Source organism: Phoca vitulina, unplaced genomic scaffold (assembly GCF_004348235.1).
Source record: "Phoca vitulina isolate PV1807 unplaced genomic scaffold, GSC_HSeal_1.0 scaffold5, whole genome shotgun sequence".
Lineage (NCBI taxonomy): Eukaryota > Metazoa > Chordata > Mammalia > Carnivora > Phocidae > Phoca > Phoca vitulina.
Genome location: NW_022589708.1, coordinates 13,416,372 through 13,432,741, shown reverse-complemented (window position 1 = coordinate 13,432,741; position 16,370 = coordinate 13,416,372). Strand labels below are relative to the sequence as shown.

Below are 16,370 nucleotides of genomic sequence, written 5' to 3'. Positions count from 1 at the left end.
CCCCCCGCTTCTTCTTCCTCCTCATCCTGGGGAGTCTGTTACAGCTCCAGAGTCTCAGGCCCCACCCCAGACCTTTGGGGTCAGAATTCTAATTTTAAAGTATCCTCAGGTGTTTTGTATACACATTAACAGTTGATAAGCCCCTGCCTAGAACCCTGGTTCTCAAACTCGGCTATACTTTGGAATTACCTGAAGGGTCTTGAAAGGTTCCAACATCAGCCCCATCCCCCAGAGTTTTTTATTTTATTGGTCTGGGTGTGGCCTGGGCGGTGGCCTTTTGTGAAAACTCTCCTGGGATTCCGATGTGCAGCACAGCTTGAGAACCATCACACTAGGTTGTAGAAATTGCTAATTAATTTGTTTTAAGGTGAGACCGCCGGCTTATCAGAAGCCTATTATAATATATGATAGACACTGCATTCATTCATTCATTCATTCACTGATTCATTCAGAACACGTAATGAGAGCGGCCATGCATCAGACACTCGCTGGGGAGCATCCAGAAATTAAGCAGGTTTTCTTGCCCTCGAGGAGCTTAGAGTTGAGTAAGTGAGGGCAACAGTGCTCCTCAGTGATGATGGAAATGCATAATGGGGTCCAGCGGGGCCTGAAAGACTCAGTGGGCCGTCCTTCCTTAGAAGAGACAGATAGGGCTTCAGAGATGAAAGATGCACTTTAAAACACAATCTTCTAACTACAATATAGAGAAGTTCTCCCTCTTTTTTGTTCTAGTAAAAGAACAGTTTGCAAAACTGATTGTAATTGGGAACGGAGCAGGGGCAGGTCTCGAACACATAGCAAGTTCTGGGTTCCACGTTCAGTAATGAGAATACAAAGGAGTAAATCGGTTACTTAATGCTGATGAAAAAGGAACTCTTTTAGCAAGCAAGGGAAGTCTTTTATACATTTCTCCAATGTGGAATCTGTCTTCCCGTCCTCGTAGTGAAGATCTCATCCTATAAGGAGTAAAACTGTTTTCACTGTAATCATTATTTTAGGCCAGCCCCAATGTATCCTAATTGGTACGCTGATTGTTAGGCCCAAAGCACACGTTTTTCCACTGCACTGACATAATAAATCGTAACTGGGTACCAGGGTTATCCCCAGGGCTAGTCAGGACTCTGGGACTGAGACCAAAACCCAACTGAAGTAGCTTAAATTAAAAAGTTGGACTTCACATGGTGCCCTCCAAAGGGAGTAGAAGTCACATAGAGATTAGGGGCGCCCAGATCCAGAAAGTGGAAAACCAGTAGATCTCTCTTTTTTCCTCTCTCTCTTTCCTGCTTCTCTTGGCGTATCAGCTCTATCTTCTAAGACCAGGTTCTCCAATGCAACACTGACCACGAGTCTAGACACCTGTGAAGACACATTCTTATGTCTTTTGACAGGAGAGAAAACAGCATCTTCTACAGCAGTTCTGGTTAGGGAAAAAACCATAAAAAACAGTTAAAGGTCATTCTGGGGGTTGTCCTCATGGTTAGAGTAATAGCGTGCCATGACCGGCTCAGCCTGGGTCACAGTAGCCATTTCTGGCCACTGGCGTAGGAGATGAGGTTCTGGGGGTATGAAAAAAATTAGTCCCTATACCTCAAATACCTGTTGCTACAACAAACCATTGGTACTAATCGTAACCGGAGAGCTGAGCCCCGAATTTCTCTGAGCCTTGATTGTACCTGCCTGTTTATGAGAAGTACCCATTCTAACATCCACAATCAATATATCCTTCAATCACCGAAGGAACAGTGCAGCCCGTGTAGGTCAGTGGTGGGTGATGGGGAGAAGAGAAGAAATGGCCATTGGCACAAACACGTCATTCCTGAACCTGATATTTTAAGCCCAAGCCTGTACCCCTCTGCGCGCCTGCCATGTGCCCTTCCTCGAATTTGCACATCATACTCACCAAGGTGCGTGGAGGTTATTGCAGTGGATGTCAGTATATTTAGTTACCATAGTTCCCGGGATTGTCATACTGTGCCCAAATTTGGAGTTCTGATATTTCAGGGGATCTTGCAACATCGTCAAAGACAACCCAAAGGAATATAGTTTCAGAACAAAAGCCAGCTTCTTTCTGACAATGACATGAAAATTATTGAATTTGTCATGTCTTTTTAGTTGAAGTGAGAGGCTCATTTGAACCAGCCTCAATGCAGTTGGATAAAGTCAAAGTATTCTTACTCTAGCGGCAAGATTACTCAATACACTGAAAAAAACCTCTTATTTTATTTCCTTATTTAAAAGAACAAATGGGAGTGATGACTGCAGTCAGAAGATATTAGTATTCCATTCACCTGGGCTCCATATCCCAACACAAAGAATTTCTGTAATGCAGTTTGTATTATTGTCCAGGGATTTCCCTTTCTTTTGATTAATTAGACCCTGAAAATGCACTTAAAGCTTTGATTCCAGAAAAGGAGGCATTTATTTTCTTTAGAGCCTGATTCTTTCACAATACGTCTTAGAACGTGAGCATCGTCCTCACCAGATTTTTTTTTTTTTAAAGCGAAAATAAGCCAGACAGAACTTCTCTTTGGTAATTTTCACACAAAGGGTATCTGATCTTCCAGCAAGCGATCTTTCTTCACACACTTCAAAATGGGGCTACACAGATTCCTATTTTGTAAAAGGAAACAGGACCGGCTGCCCTCAGCTAGAGAAGTTTCAATTGTCCAAGAAAACATGTAAAGGGATTTTGAATTCCATCCTATTTGTCCACATCCCTTTCTTCCGCATCAAAATGGCAGCTCTGATGATTGTCGTCAGGGTTTTCTGACTTCTCAGATTGGGTCTTTGCCCGTAATGCCTGGCATGGGCCCTTGGTTTGCACACCTTGACTCGCGGTTGGATTGTTCTTTGACCCAGAGAAAGGAAAACCCCGCTGGATGTACACAAACCTGCAGGTGGCCCAGAGAGGGCAGGGGACCCAAAATGTTGGTGAGGCCAACGAGAATGGATGCCAAGTGACCGACACAGAGTAGAGGCTCAACTAAAGAGAACCTTTTTCTCTGCTTAGGTGCCTAAGGAAGCTCCCAAGACCCACCATGCTCAGTGATCTCTCGGGTCTAGTCTAAGCCTGAAGACCTTTCAGTGTAGCTAAACATATGCCAAATGTATCCTCTCAATCAGAATATCTGTGCACTACAAAACCATATTATAATGTGATTATTAATCCACACAGATTTTTATTTAAAATACACTCTACACATGTGCTTCAAAGCATGAGGTGTGCAAGATATTGATAGGTATGCTCAACCCTCCAAAACCTTAGCGTTTCCTTGAAAAGACCCGACATAGGCGTCTAGGAAGGATAACCCACAGCCTGCAGTGGGAGAAAAGGAGACGCTGTTGCCGTCCAGCTCAGTTGAGAGCTTTGTTTCTTTCTTCACGTTCTTGGATTATTCTGATTTCTGTGGACATTAAGTTTCATCAATCAAAGATCAAAAAAAAAGAATATTAACCTTCCAGGTGATTATCCCAGGGAGAAATATTTAATATTTCTTTTCCTACTTGGAGACTTCATTAAATGTGCTTTGTTAAATCGAAATTTTATTCATAACTACCAGCCTTCAGAGACATAATCACTCTTCTAGTTAGCACAGCAGACAAAATCAACCCAACAGTAGATTTGCTCTGGAACTCCCGAGGACTGGAAAAGTGGAGAGAACGGAGTTCCAGAAGGTTGAGGCCAAATGATTCCGGGCTGGTGTTCTCAGTGCACTCTGGGAGAACAGGCTACACAGCCTTATGTAGTTAGCACAGATAATTTAAACTTAAAGAAATGCATTATTTAACAATCTAGAAACTGTACAGCAACCAAAGGTTTTAAACGAACGTGGAGTCATGGGAGTTACATAATGGGGAACTTACATCTGCAGAAAGACTATCCAGTACAAAGAAGCTTTCTTATTGTGGGGCTCTCTGGGTTTTAAAAATGTTGCACTCCTACTTTCAGGACATTGATTTCATATTATTTGATGGCCTCTCTCAAGACTGCCTTACAAAACATTTCTCTGTTGGCTGTTCTAAATCTCTTCTCTGCCTTCAGTCTTTTTCCCTCTTTATTTCTATCCCCCCCTTCTCTACCTTACCGCCTGTCATCTCTATGCTTTTGATCCTGAATCATCAGATGATGACGAAAAGCCCTTGATTTGCAAAGGAAAATGTCATTAATTGTTCCGCATTTTGAGAGCTTAGTACTGTCCCATCTTATTTCAAATGCTGTAGTTCCAACTCAGAACTTCAGAATACCACGTTTTGTGTTGATTGCGCAAACCTTAGGGATTTACCTATTGTGCTACACATAGAAAGGGGGTATTTCATTTTTTATTTGCATTGGAGCTATTCCTTTGATTTTTTTTTTCACAGAATTCCATCATAGAATTTTCCCATCTTTTACAGCAATTATCAAGGAATAGGAAAATTTTTTCATTGTGGTGAAGATTCAGTCAATCTTTGTTAATATTTCAGCTGTTTAAATGAGACTATCTGCCCCAAAGTATGGTTATAAGTTAAAAATATTATTTTACGTCTACTATTTCAAGCAGTCCTTTGCTATTTTTTTTTTTTTAGCTGTTTGCTATTTTTAGCTGTTGTTCTGAGAGTTCCACTTCTCATTAATTGGGTTGGTCACTGATTATAACTAAAAGTACACACAGAATTATTAAGTATAAATGATTCTGATAGCTGAGAACACGAAATACCTGTTTTCGAAGGGTATTTTCTTAGCGTAATCCGGTAAGTTGATTGAGATAAATTGGATTATAATTTCAAATGTAGTGGAAAACAGAATGGATGATAAGTTAGTCGGTAGAAACAGTACAATGGATTGAGAGTGGGAAATTTGAGAAACTTACTATTCATATTCAAAACTTGTTAAGTTTGGAACCTGCTCCCGCATTGCCAGATTCACGCTAACAGACTGAAGAGAAGAATTGAGACAATTATCCACATGATTCAGACAAAAAAATTAAGATCCAAACCCAAACAGTTTTGCCTCAATAATCTTGTGTTTGAATATTTTTTTGCCTGAATTTCTTGTCTCAGTTTGCCACTTCATTTTGTTAGGCTAGATCTTCATTAAAAATGACTTTTACAAAAGTTGAAGAGAATATCTTTTTTTTTTTTTTTGACTTGGATCTTATACTTAGCACATTTGTTATTTTACATTTGAAAACTAACTTATCAGAAGTTCTTCAGTCCTGTGGCCCTTGAAAATTTTGCATTTTTTTCTGAAGCAATATAAAAAATGCTTATGGTGTGTATGCAAGCTGCTGTTTTAATTAACTTTCCTGAATTTCAAACATCTATATTTTACTCTCTTATATGCTTTTAACTAAGGTATAGTAGATGCATTTTTGCTTCGATACTAATTTAAGGTGTAATATTCATTTCTTTAGAGAACATTTTTGTTGTTGTGCATGCCTAGTGTTTTGTACGTTGTATATTGCATTCAGAATATTTTTTTCCTTCTCACCTATCCACAATGCAATGCCGTTCCCATGATGCACCTCTGCTTGCTGTTTACCTGTATGTTAATTCGCTTGAATCCCATTGGCCCACTGCCATCATGTGCTCGCTGCCTGTTATTAAAAGACTCAGTCGACTGCCAAAGCAATGAAGCGACCTCTCGAAGCATCTGTAGACCTGGTACTTTGACCTTTCACCTTTCGCTTTGCATGTAGCTTTTCAGAGAACCATCTGAGATTTGTATTACTTGTAAAATCGGTTGCAAACAATCATTATTATTAATTAATGGAGAAAATTCAATAAGGTGTTTAGCCATCTCATTGTCATACGTAATATGTGAAATAAATTAATCCTAACAAATTTTAATACCTTTTCCAAAAGAGTGAAGCAAATTTAAATTACTTGCCTCGGAAAATGTTCCTTATAATTCTTATTAACCTTTAAAATCCAAGCAATTGCCGTTTAGTTAATGAAGAGAATAGGTATTAATAATAACACACATGCTTCTTTCCCCCCTTAGAATAGTTTAACTCATTTTAAAAGCTGAAGCCATTTTTTTCTTTCCTTTTTTTTGGTGTTGCTTGATAGTTTTTCTTTTCCTTAGTTGAGATGCTACCGTTTTGGGTTACAGAAATCATGCTTTCGCTCTCAATAACAAATTCTCACTCATTCGACATTGCCGCTGTTTAAATTAAGGTGCATGGCAGAGGCATCTCCTTAGCTGTCATTTTGAAAAAGAATGTTGTAGTTGATGATCTCTGTGGACCCTGGCGGTGTGGTGACTTTGAGTTATACACGTCCTATCCAATTCTTTCCTTACAGGCCTTTCCTCCTGGTGCTCTTCATCCTTTACCAAAGAGACAAGCCCTTGAAAAAAGCAACGGTGCCAACACGGTCTTCAGTCCCAGCGTCTTGCACTACCAGCAGGCTCTCACCAGTGCGCAGCTGCAGCAGCATGCGGCCTTCATCCCAACAGGTGCGTGCCCTGGCGGTTCCGAGTCCTTTGTCCGCGTGCCCTTCGGTCATGTGCTTTCTTCGCATTTCCTCTAAGCTGTTTGGTGGCATCTAGTTTGCTCGTAAAGGTATAGTCAGTGTAGCGTGAGACTCATCCTTGTCCCAGCTAGCGAGCGGTATTTCCTTTGCCTGGAATGATAGCTAGAGGCTGCTAGGATTCTAAAGCCAAATAGTCTGTAGAGTCGAGGGACAGGCTGAACCCGTGAGAAGCAGATAGCAGTGAGGCCTTTCGGTTTCTTGTGTTTACACATGCTGTGCAAAATTGTTCATGTCAACGAGACCTTTTATGTGTGACAATTGAAATTTGTCTTTAACCCTGAATGACCTAAAAATAGCAATTCCAGTAAGTACTAACCTTTTTTTTTTTCTATTCCTATTCAGAGCACTAAAAACAAAAACAAAAACAAAAACAAAAAAAAGGCTATTCAAATTAAAGCAACCCTCTACTCATATTTTACATTCATCCTCTTCTCTTTCGCCATCCTTCTCAACCTCACCAAGTGCACAAATAGAGCTCTTATCCTCGGTTTCTAAGCCAATGCCCGATAACAGTAGCTGCAAAGGTCCATTAACTGTACCATTCCACTAAGAGATGAATTCTGTTAATCACAGAATCCTGAAGCTTAGAGGATTCTTCGTGATCTCCTCATGCAGGCGATTGTTTTACAGATGACAAAACTGAGGCCCCCTAAATGGGAGGTGACTTCCCAAGGTGGCACAAAGAGCCGGCCCCTAGTGTCCCTGTGACCAATCCAAAGTCCCATGACATGACACCACCCAGCTTCCACACGTGGAGTCACAGAGTTCTCCCGTAGAGCTTGGCAGACATAAAACATCAGATAGAAGTGAAGAAACAAAAGCGTAGTGCATGGCAGCCCTCCCCCATTTTTTACCCACTTCCCTGACCACAGACCTATGTACACCATGTACGCACACAGAGTCACCTTAAATGGATCATGGTTTTGACTTCCTTGGTCTGCATTAGAAGCAGGGATGATAGCCTCAAAATAAATAAAATTTCCTAGTATTCAAAAAAAAAAAAGAACCAGAGAGTGACTTAGGCTTCTGTGAGGAGACTGTCCATTCAGTTCTTAGTTTTGAAGTCCAAATTTTCATCCCATGAGAGTGACTGGAAGGTAAATACAGATGAACAACAGTTTTATCACAAAGAGCTTGTTGGTCCTAATCCACGTGGTTGGACTTTTCGGGTCTATTATCCATCTCTTTAAATCCTGTAGCCTATCAGGAATTAACGTGGGAGGGAGTAGAAGTATTTCTGTGGTATTCTTTGTATAAAAGCTTCACTTTAAAAACAATGATCAAACTTGTTAATGATATTTATTATAGTAAACATATAAATTATGTCAGCAAAATGGTTCTTAGTGTTTAGTTTTCATATTTCACTTCTGCTCTTCTCTTAAGGAGACTTACAGACCTGTAGAGTGAGTCTCTATGTCAGTACTTACTGGGGGTTTCCCTCCTGTTCTAGTACAACCTCAGCCAGTGACATTTCAGGGCAGGCATCTAGCATAGCAGGACTTGTACTTGGAATCCACTGGATATAACATGTTTATAAAATAATTTCTAGTAGGTAAACTTACCTCGAGGTCTTAAATGACTTCCTTAAGCGTCTTATAGACCTCATCACTAGATACCTTAGGAGAAAAAATTAGGGAGGAATGTACCGAGGGGTAGAACATAAAAGGACAAGTCTTTTTCTGGAGACTGGGTAACAATTTCACTACCATTTCCTGGCAATGCCTTTGAAACCTTGGACCTAAGTCGTGTGAAAGTCTGAAGGCCTCTAACTCGTATTTAACACTTCAGTCCAATCATGACAGCTCTGTTAAATCACTGCAAGAATCCTTATTTTAAAGTATTTCACCTGGAAACCATTTAAAGACTTCCAAAGCAAGAATGGATAACATCCCTTATGCAATGACCCGATCCAGTTGATGAAATGACTGTATGGAGGACCGAGAGGCTGTACGGGCTGCCCTGGTTGTGCACTTCCGCCCCCTGCTGGATTCTTTAAACACTGTCCCAGTGTGTCCGGCAACCCGCAGTTGTGAGACTTTGGGAGCCCAAAAGTGGGTCCTAGCCCATTTCATTCTGTGAATTACAAATGTTTCCATCTGTAACATGATACCAATATCACAGTGAACAGCTATGTGGCTCTCATGCTCTGAAATGGTATTTCAGCTTCGAGGAAGTTTTCACATGTTTTTCTTAAATGATGAAAGAGAAAATAATTTAATCAAAAGCAAGTTAGCATAATCGTTCCCCCACTTAAATCCCTAACAGAAATCTCAGTGTTTGTTTTGGCTCTAGTTTTTATTGCAGGCTTTCTTTCTCATAAACCACATTTTCAACTAAATTTTAAAACAGTAATGATGATAATCATTCATGGTCAATCACCCTTGTCTTAAATCTCTGCAAATTAAATGACAGTGTTCAAAAATCATTTTTGTGACTTGGTAGATGGTGGGCCCCTGATTTTTAAACTGACAGATTTTGATTTTTCTGTAAGTACTTTCTATCAACAATGATCGTATATATGAAACACAGAGCATCTCATGTGCTCCTGGAGGTTACCCTTTACTGAAAGGCCATTCCTACTGAAATTCTGGGGGTTGTTTTTTTTTAAGATCCCTAATTTTTCTTTCTTGTTTTTTCACTGAGGTATAATTGGCATATCACATTGTATTAGTTGTAGGCGTATGACATAACGGGTCAATATTTGCAGACACTGTGACCTGAGCATTACAATCAATCCACTTGCCATCTGTTCTCCACAGTGAAGTTTTTGATATCTTACGAAAACTCCCCCATTGACACCATGTGAATTTGGATTTTAGGAATTCTGCCTCCAGGGTGTGGAGATAGGAGTATAAAACATTGTGCAAAATATGGGATTCTTCTCCCAAACCATGCTCATAGAAATATCACCTTGGCTGATGCCCTAGCATGTTTGTAGTGGGTGAGACTTTTCCTTTTCTCCTTTTTTGATAGGGATTATTTTAATCTAGGAGTCCATACTTGTTCTTCGCTATGTTAGGCCAGTGGCAGAAACCACACACACTCTCAAAAACAGCAGGGTCATAATTCTCGGCATTTCTCTGACAGGTTTATTGTGTTACTATAAGTGTTCTTACAGGCATTGTCTCATTAGTCTTCGAGAGAGTTCTGCCAGTGGCCGGCATGATTATTTGCATTTTGCAGATGGGAAAACTGAAGCTATGTGTCTGTGCTGCAGAGTGGAATATATAATTCGTGGAATTATCCAGAGAATCCTGACTCACAGATTCTAGCGTTGAAATATTTGTGCAAACGCAGCAGAGAACAGTTGAGAAGTCTCTGTTGATAGAATTAGTGTCTTAGTGGAATGCTTCAGCCGGTCAGAACAAAACGACCCACCGAGTCCCTCTTTATCTCATTATATTGGATGTACAGAATAAGTAGAACAAGGAAAAGCACTAGTGTAAATATTGCCTATTGATCCAAAACCGTAAGGTTACATAGGGTTGTCTATCACACACTTTGGTGAAAGATTCGTCAGCGTTTAGTTGAAACTGGACCTTTGCAACCACAGCCAAATGTATTTGCCCCCCTTAATTCGGCAAACAGTTCTTGAACACAGAGTAAGTTCTAGGTTCCAGATCCAGTAATGAGACTACGAAGGAGTTCGGAACTAGGGAAAAGCCAATACAGTGACGAGCGCTAAGGGCCCGTCGGGGCACGAGCAAAGCTCTGAGAGTGCAGAAAGCACTAGTGTGTTGGGGCTGTCAGCATGTGCTGGGGGGGGGGGGGGGGTGGGGGCAAAGGAAACTGAGAAAGAAGCAACTGTCCGAAGGAGAAGAAATTTGCTTAGGACTTTGAAAGGAAGATTTTACCAGTGGCAGAAGAGCATCCCAGGCAGGGGGGGACGTAGTTGGGGAGAGCATAGTTAGGGAGAGCAGGGGTTGGGGAGAGCATAGTTAGGGAGAGCAGGGGTTGGGGAGAGCATAGTTAGGGAGAGCAGGGGTTGGGGAGAGCATAGTTAGGGATTGCAAGTTCATTTTAGCTGCAATGTCAAGTACTGAAGGGGTAGGCAGAGGGTACCGAGGCAGAAAAGACGAGGAGCAGAATCTGGCACTGAGTCAGATGGCCACACACAGCCAAAACTATGCATTTCCAATATTCATGTCACTTTTAGACCACAAAGAGAGCGAGAGAAGCTCATCAGATGAATCTGGTAGAGCATTTCAGCCACATCCTGAACTGAGCTAAAGTGACATGTTTAGTCCCAGCTCAGTGTGGCTGCAGGAGGTGGTGGTGGTGGTGGTGGTGGTTTGCAACCCAGGGACATTCTCGCGGCCACGACACAGGAAAGAAACACCCCCCCCCCCCCCCCAACACACACACACTGGAATGCAAGAGAATAGCAGAATTTGTATAGGGATAACTTTGAATCCAGCCACGGTTCGCTTTAAAATAAAGTCATTGACAAAATGGGTACTTTAATAAATTTTAGGAACCAGCTACTCCCAATACACTCACTAATGACTGAAAACTCTCATTCAACCGATCGACCACCTACTATGTGCCCCAGAGACCTAGACAGACATGAATCCTCCCAGAGTTGACAGGAGAGGAGGAGAGATGGATATTCAATAAATGCCCATATAAATATATAACTTAAATGCTTTATAAGGCCGATGAATGAAAAAGTAGAGTTCAGTAAGCTTAAAAATAATAAACTGATTTAAATGGCAGATGGAGATAGGTCAAAGAACAATTGAACAGTTTTCTAAAGAAGTGACACATACCTTGAGACCGGGAAGATGAAAAGAGTGGGGCGAAGATTATTCCAGGCAGAGGGGAGGGCTTGTGGAAAGCCCAAAAGTAGGACAAAAGTGTGATGTGTTCAGTTCAAAGAAATGAAAGGCTAATCTGCCTAGGTCACGGTGCCCGCCCCCGGAGAAGGGTATGGAATGGAGCTGGGAAGAGAGTCAGAGAGTGGACCATAGGGGGCCTTTATCCTAAAAGCAATGAAAAGGCAGTGAATCATTCCAGCAGAGAAGTGAACAGACCTGTATTTAGAAAGGTGAAGAGTGGAGCGGATTAGGCAGGGGACAGGAAGGCAAACAGGATGACAAGATAGGACGTCATGACATGGCCCAGCCTAGAGATAATGGCGATCAGGACCGGAGGAGTGGCAGTAGAGATGTACAGACAGGCCAATATAAGATGCATTTTAGAAACAGGATTGCTTTGGCTTATTGGTGAGTTGGAGCAGGGCATTTCAAGAGGGAAGGTAGATGCATAAATTTGGAAGCCTTGAGCTTATAGATAGTATTTAAATCCTGGATTGTATGATATGCCCAGAAAAAGTACAGAGTAGATGAAAAGGAACCAGAACTGAGTCCTGAAAAACTCCAGCATATAAGCTATAAAGTATGTGTGTGTCTGTGCGTGTAGGGAGGGGAGGGACGGGGGGTATTAGAAAATCCAAGGGAAAAAAATGGTTTATTACGGAGGGAGTGGCCAAGTGTTAAATGTTACCAAGACTCACATTAGATGAAGATGGAAGAGTTCCTAATAACTGCAGAAATAGGAAGTTCTTGAGGACATTAGCAGTTGGAGTAGAGACCTGAATATGGAAGTCAACTTGGAGAGGATCGAAGAGCAAGTGGGGTAAAGGAAGTGAAAATTTATGAGCAGGCAACTGTCCAGAAGTTTGTTTATGAAGATTAGAAAGATAGGGCCAGAGAAAGAGAAGGGTTTTGAGGGGTGTGTGTGTGTGTGTGTGTGTGTGTGTGTGTGTGTGTGAAGTCAGATTCATTAACATGCGTTTGCTGAAGAATCCAGTAATAATCCAGTTTAAATAACCTCTGTTCCTGACTGGTTAACGTTAGCCTGACCAAAATGTAGATCAGGCAGAAAGTATCCCTCAGGTGTGGACAGTTCAGCAGAGAGAGAACAAAGGTCTACGCATCTCAGATTCTTCACCTGGTATCTCCGAACACAGTTCTAAAACCCTAAGCAGGTACACCCATTTGTTAAAGAGACGTTTCATTCATTCATTAAAAATGCATGCTCTGTCACTTCCATGACACACCATCTTCAGGTATATAATCCTTATATTACCTTGATTTTTAGTCTAAGGAACTGAACCAGAAGTAGATAATTCATTTTTTCAGTACTCTACCACATACATCTCTCTTCAGGGTCAGAGTTTTCGGATTCAAGCATATTAATACGGCCCCCCGCAGGGAAGGTAGCTATTCCCCTGGAAGGATTGAAATCTTCCCTCCCTTTCCTTCCTCTCCCCCATCCTTCAACTTGGACACCAACCTGAGATATCCTAGGAGTTTTGCCAAAGATCTCCGTCAGGGATCACCTAATAGCAGCCATGACACAGTTGCTAGGCCTGGTCCTAAGTCAGCCCCAGTTTGGCACGGTTTGGCCTCTACGCTCTTTAGGCTTTATTGCTAGGCACCGCTCCTTTATCATGATGAATCTCATAGCAGAAGACAGGTCACGTACACATCCAGGTCATTCTGTCACAGGAACTTCAGTCTTCCTATGCTGTAGGGCTTCTAGGCAATCATCTAAAATTCACCTGACCTGCGAGCCTTTGATTTGGAGGATACGGAATCTTAGTTACTGTTTTGATTTTCACATTGTTTTTGACACGAAACAAGCAAACAAGCAAACAGACGTTTAATGCAATAAGGTCAGTGTAATCCAGCGAATACAAGCCCTGACCTGGATTTAGAAGTAGATTCTATTTCTAGCCTTACCCTCGATCCCCACTACGCATGACCTTGGAGTAGTTACTATGCCTCAGATTTTTCATCTGTAAAATACCCACTTCCTACCTTGGAGGATTAACCTCGATGATGTCTGTAAAGGTCTTAGAGGAAGGACACTCTCGACATTGTCACATGTCATTCTTTAGAAGAATCATGTCGATGGAGCCGAGTAAAAAGTGTGAAAAGCATTGAAGGAGTGAGCTTTGAGTAATATTGGCTTCCAACAAGTCAGAGATATTTGTGTCAGTCCTAAAAACGTAAATAACTCTAAAAGACTGTGTTAACTAACCCTACTGATTTCTGGTTGTGCTTCAATCTCACTTTGAATGTTAACTCTAAACCGCTAACCTGTTTCTTTCCCTTTATTCACTTTTTCCACCTGCCATTGCATGACATGCAGGGTCAGTTTTGTGCATGACTCCCGCTACCAGTATTGGTAGGTTTCAACCTTTTTTTATTTGTCTTTTTCTATTATGTACAGTACCTTCACTTGCTTGAAATTTATTTCAGAGATGGTAGAAATGCTTTAGGAAATGGTAGATCTGAAGGCTTTATTTGGCTTTAGAGTTAATGGATAGGTTTTTTAAGATGTACTTGTATTATTTAAGAAAATGATCGTTTTAATGTGACCAGAATAACCACTGTGCTAGAACAACCACTGCAAGACATAAAACCACAAGTACTGCTTTTTAATGATCTGTATTTTGTTTCTCTTTATAGTTTATATGGTTTAGCGTAAGAGAAAAAAAAAGCTGACTTTCTCAGAAAGGCAGGCTAATTTCATCAATGTTTTAAAGTTTCATAGTGGTGTGCCTTTATCTCCTTTTTGCTGTGTGTTAGAGTTATCAGAGTTTCCCAGAAGTATTTATTTTTAAAAACCGTAAATGGATGTATTTTGAAAACAAATGTCTGAACTGCCTTGCTTTAGTATCCTTTTTAATTTTAAGTGTCAATTTCTTTGGGGTGATTATTTGGACCTTAGCACTCCCTTAGATGTTAAATTTTAATACTATATCGTTATCTCTACACATCCAGTGCCTTGGTACAAAGTCTGTCTTTAGGCCGTATGGATGAGTTCCATTTAGAATAAAGAGAAGTAAACATTGGCCAAATTTGCCTGCTACTTCGCAGTAACTACGTTGGAATTTACATCAAGGCCATGATTTTTGCTCTGCCATTTATGAACCCAGAATAAACCCCAACCTCCAACAATTTCTGCCCCAAAAAAGCAGCTCCAGATTGACAAAAATGTTCAATTTAACCATAATTAATTCCAAAGAATATCCTACCCCAAATTAGGCCGACATGTCGAGCCTTGGATGTTCTAGAATGACAAAAACGAGTATCATATCTTCTTACTTCATTGGACGTTCCATTTCGCGTTTTTGGAGGAAACCTAACCGTACCTACAACCCTAGGCTCCCCATTGGGAATGATAAATTGCCAGAAGTAAAAATGTTGATAAATACATCAACCAAAGTAATCTGCTTTGGCCTTTCTGGGAATCACTGATTATGTTTTAAAACTTCCTTTAATTGTACTTGTAATAAGCTATTTTCCCTTTTTTATTTCTCTCCCATGCTTCCTTGCTTTGCATTGTGATTGCATGCCATCTGCTGGTTTAACCCATGATGGCTTGCTGCTCTGATATTCACCATGCCAAAATACCACTTCTATTACCATAATGCTACACCCTCCTGTTCATTGCTCCCATGGTTCCCCTCCTGAAAGTACCCATGATGCACAGCGCTACGTCAGCCACTGTCTCTGCAGCAACAACTCCTGCAACAAGTGTCCCCTTCGCAGCAACAGCCGCAGCCAATCAGGTTTGCTCCTTTTAAAGCTTTCTTTCACAAATCCCAAACTCTAAATGAGTGCTGATATTTAAAAAAAAAATTCTCGGTGAGAATTTTTTTTTCATGTTTATCCATCAAATTTTATTTTTTTAATTAGTTTATAGCAAGCACTTATGGACAGGTTGCACTTATTTAGAGTTAACATTTACTGCAAATAATGATGTAGCTATGTTTTGTGTTGCACTGTTTGTTTTCGTACCTAATATTGTGTAATTAACCTGACAGGCTTCAATTCCTTTTAGTACAGCGTTACGTATCCAGTGGTTTGTGAATTGCCGCAGAAAAATCGTAAAAGCTCGCCCGTGGGTGCTTGAAAACTGGCTCTATTTCGATTCAGTTCATTCAGACCCTATCACCTCTGTGGGGGAGGGAAAAAAAAATTCTCCTCTTAGAAAAGTCTCCCCCTTTTGCCTTCGTGTCAAATTTGAGGTCTGAATGATGCTTGTCAACATCTCGCCTTGGTCGCCTGTGCTCCCAAAGTCACTGGTCCCCACTTCACAGTTTGTCTAGATACTGGCCTAAGAGCCAGGGTGTACTGGAAGAAGAATGCTGGGCGCTGAGTTCACAAAGGCTGGATATAACCAAGTAGGGATGTTTAACTCTGTTGGTTTAATGCATGTGCCAGTAAGACCATGGATGTTCTATTCTCAGTGAGAACCAGTTAATCACGGGCTGACTGTACCCCTAACCCCAGCCAGCCAGCTCGCAGACTTGTGCTCCTGGCACAGGAGATGTGCATGAGGATGGGTGAGCATCAGCCCTCAACCTCGCCTAGAGAAACACGTTACTGGGCACGCCCTCCCTTCATACAAGAGCAGTGGTTTGGGCTTTGTTTTTAGCTTAATTTTTTTAATCAGCTTTACTGATAAAAGATAAAAAGAGACATAGGAGTGAGCTGGAGGGAAGGTTGGAGCTAATGGGAGAAATTGGGAGAAATCATGTCAGGGCGTCAATGGCGGATTCCAGACTGCATTCTGCAGGTGGGAAGGGCTGATTCACACTTTCTACGTCCAAGTGAATAAGTGATTCCAGGGCCATAGGTTTCATCACTGAAAAGACAAGTGTGAGTGCACTTGAATGAAGGAATACAAGTGAAGTCCCCTGATAGTTCTGGCTGCATCCTCTGAATTGTGACGAAGGAGGAAAGAAGGCAGAGGGGGGAAGGCGAGCCCACATGTGCTCTCAGAGGCAGATATAAACTGTTGCTAATTCTTTAGCTCTTTATTTACCACCTCAAAGA

General features: G+C 41.3%; 1 protein-coding gene across 9 annotated transcripts in view; it reads left to right on the top strand.

Annotated features, from left to right (window-relative positions):
* The window catches only part of MBNL2 (muscleblind like splicing regulator 2), a 155,367-nt gene that overhangs the window by 114,709 nt on the left and 24,288 nt on the right, over positions 1–16,370 (top strand). For 2 of the 9 annotated variants that reach the window (XM_032402728.1, XM_032402729.1), the window contains exons 6-8: positions 5,590–5,643; positions 6,286–6,439; positions 13,675–13,710. In XM_032402728.1, coding sequence (XP_032258619.1) covers positions 5,590–5,643; positions 6,286–6,439; positions 13,675–13,710 — 244 coding nt within the window. Of the gene's footprint in view, positions 1–5,589; positions 5,644–6,285; positions 6,440–13,674; positions 13,711–15,005; positions 15,101–16,370 lie in introns of all 9 variants that reach the window. The other 7 variants (XM_032402730.1, XM_032402733.1, XM_032402734.1 and 4 more) reach the window with 7 other exon arrangements.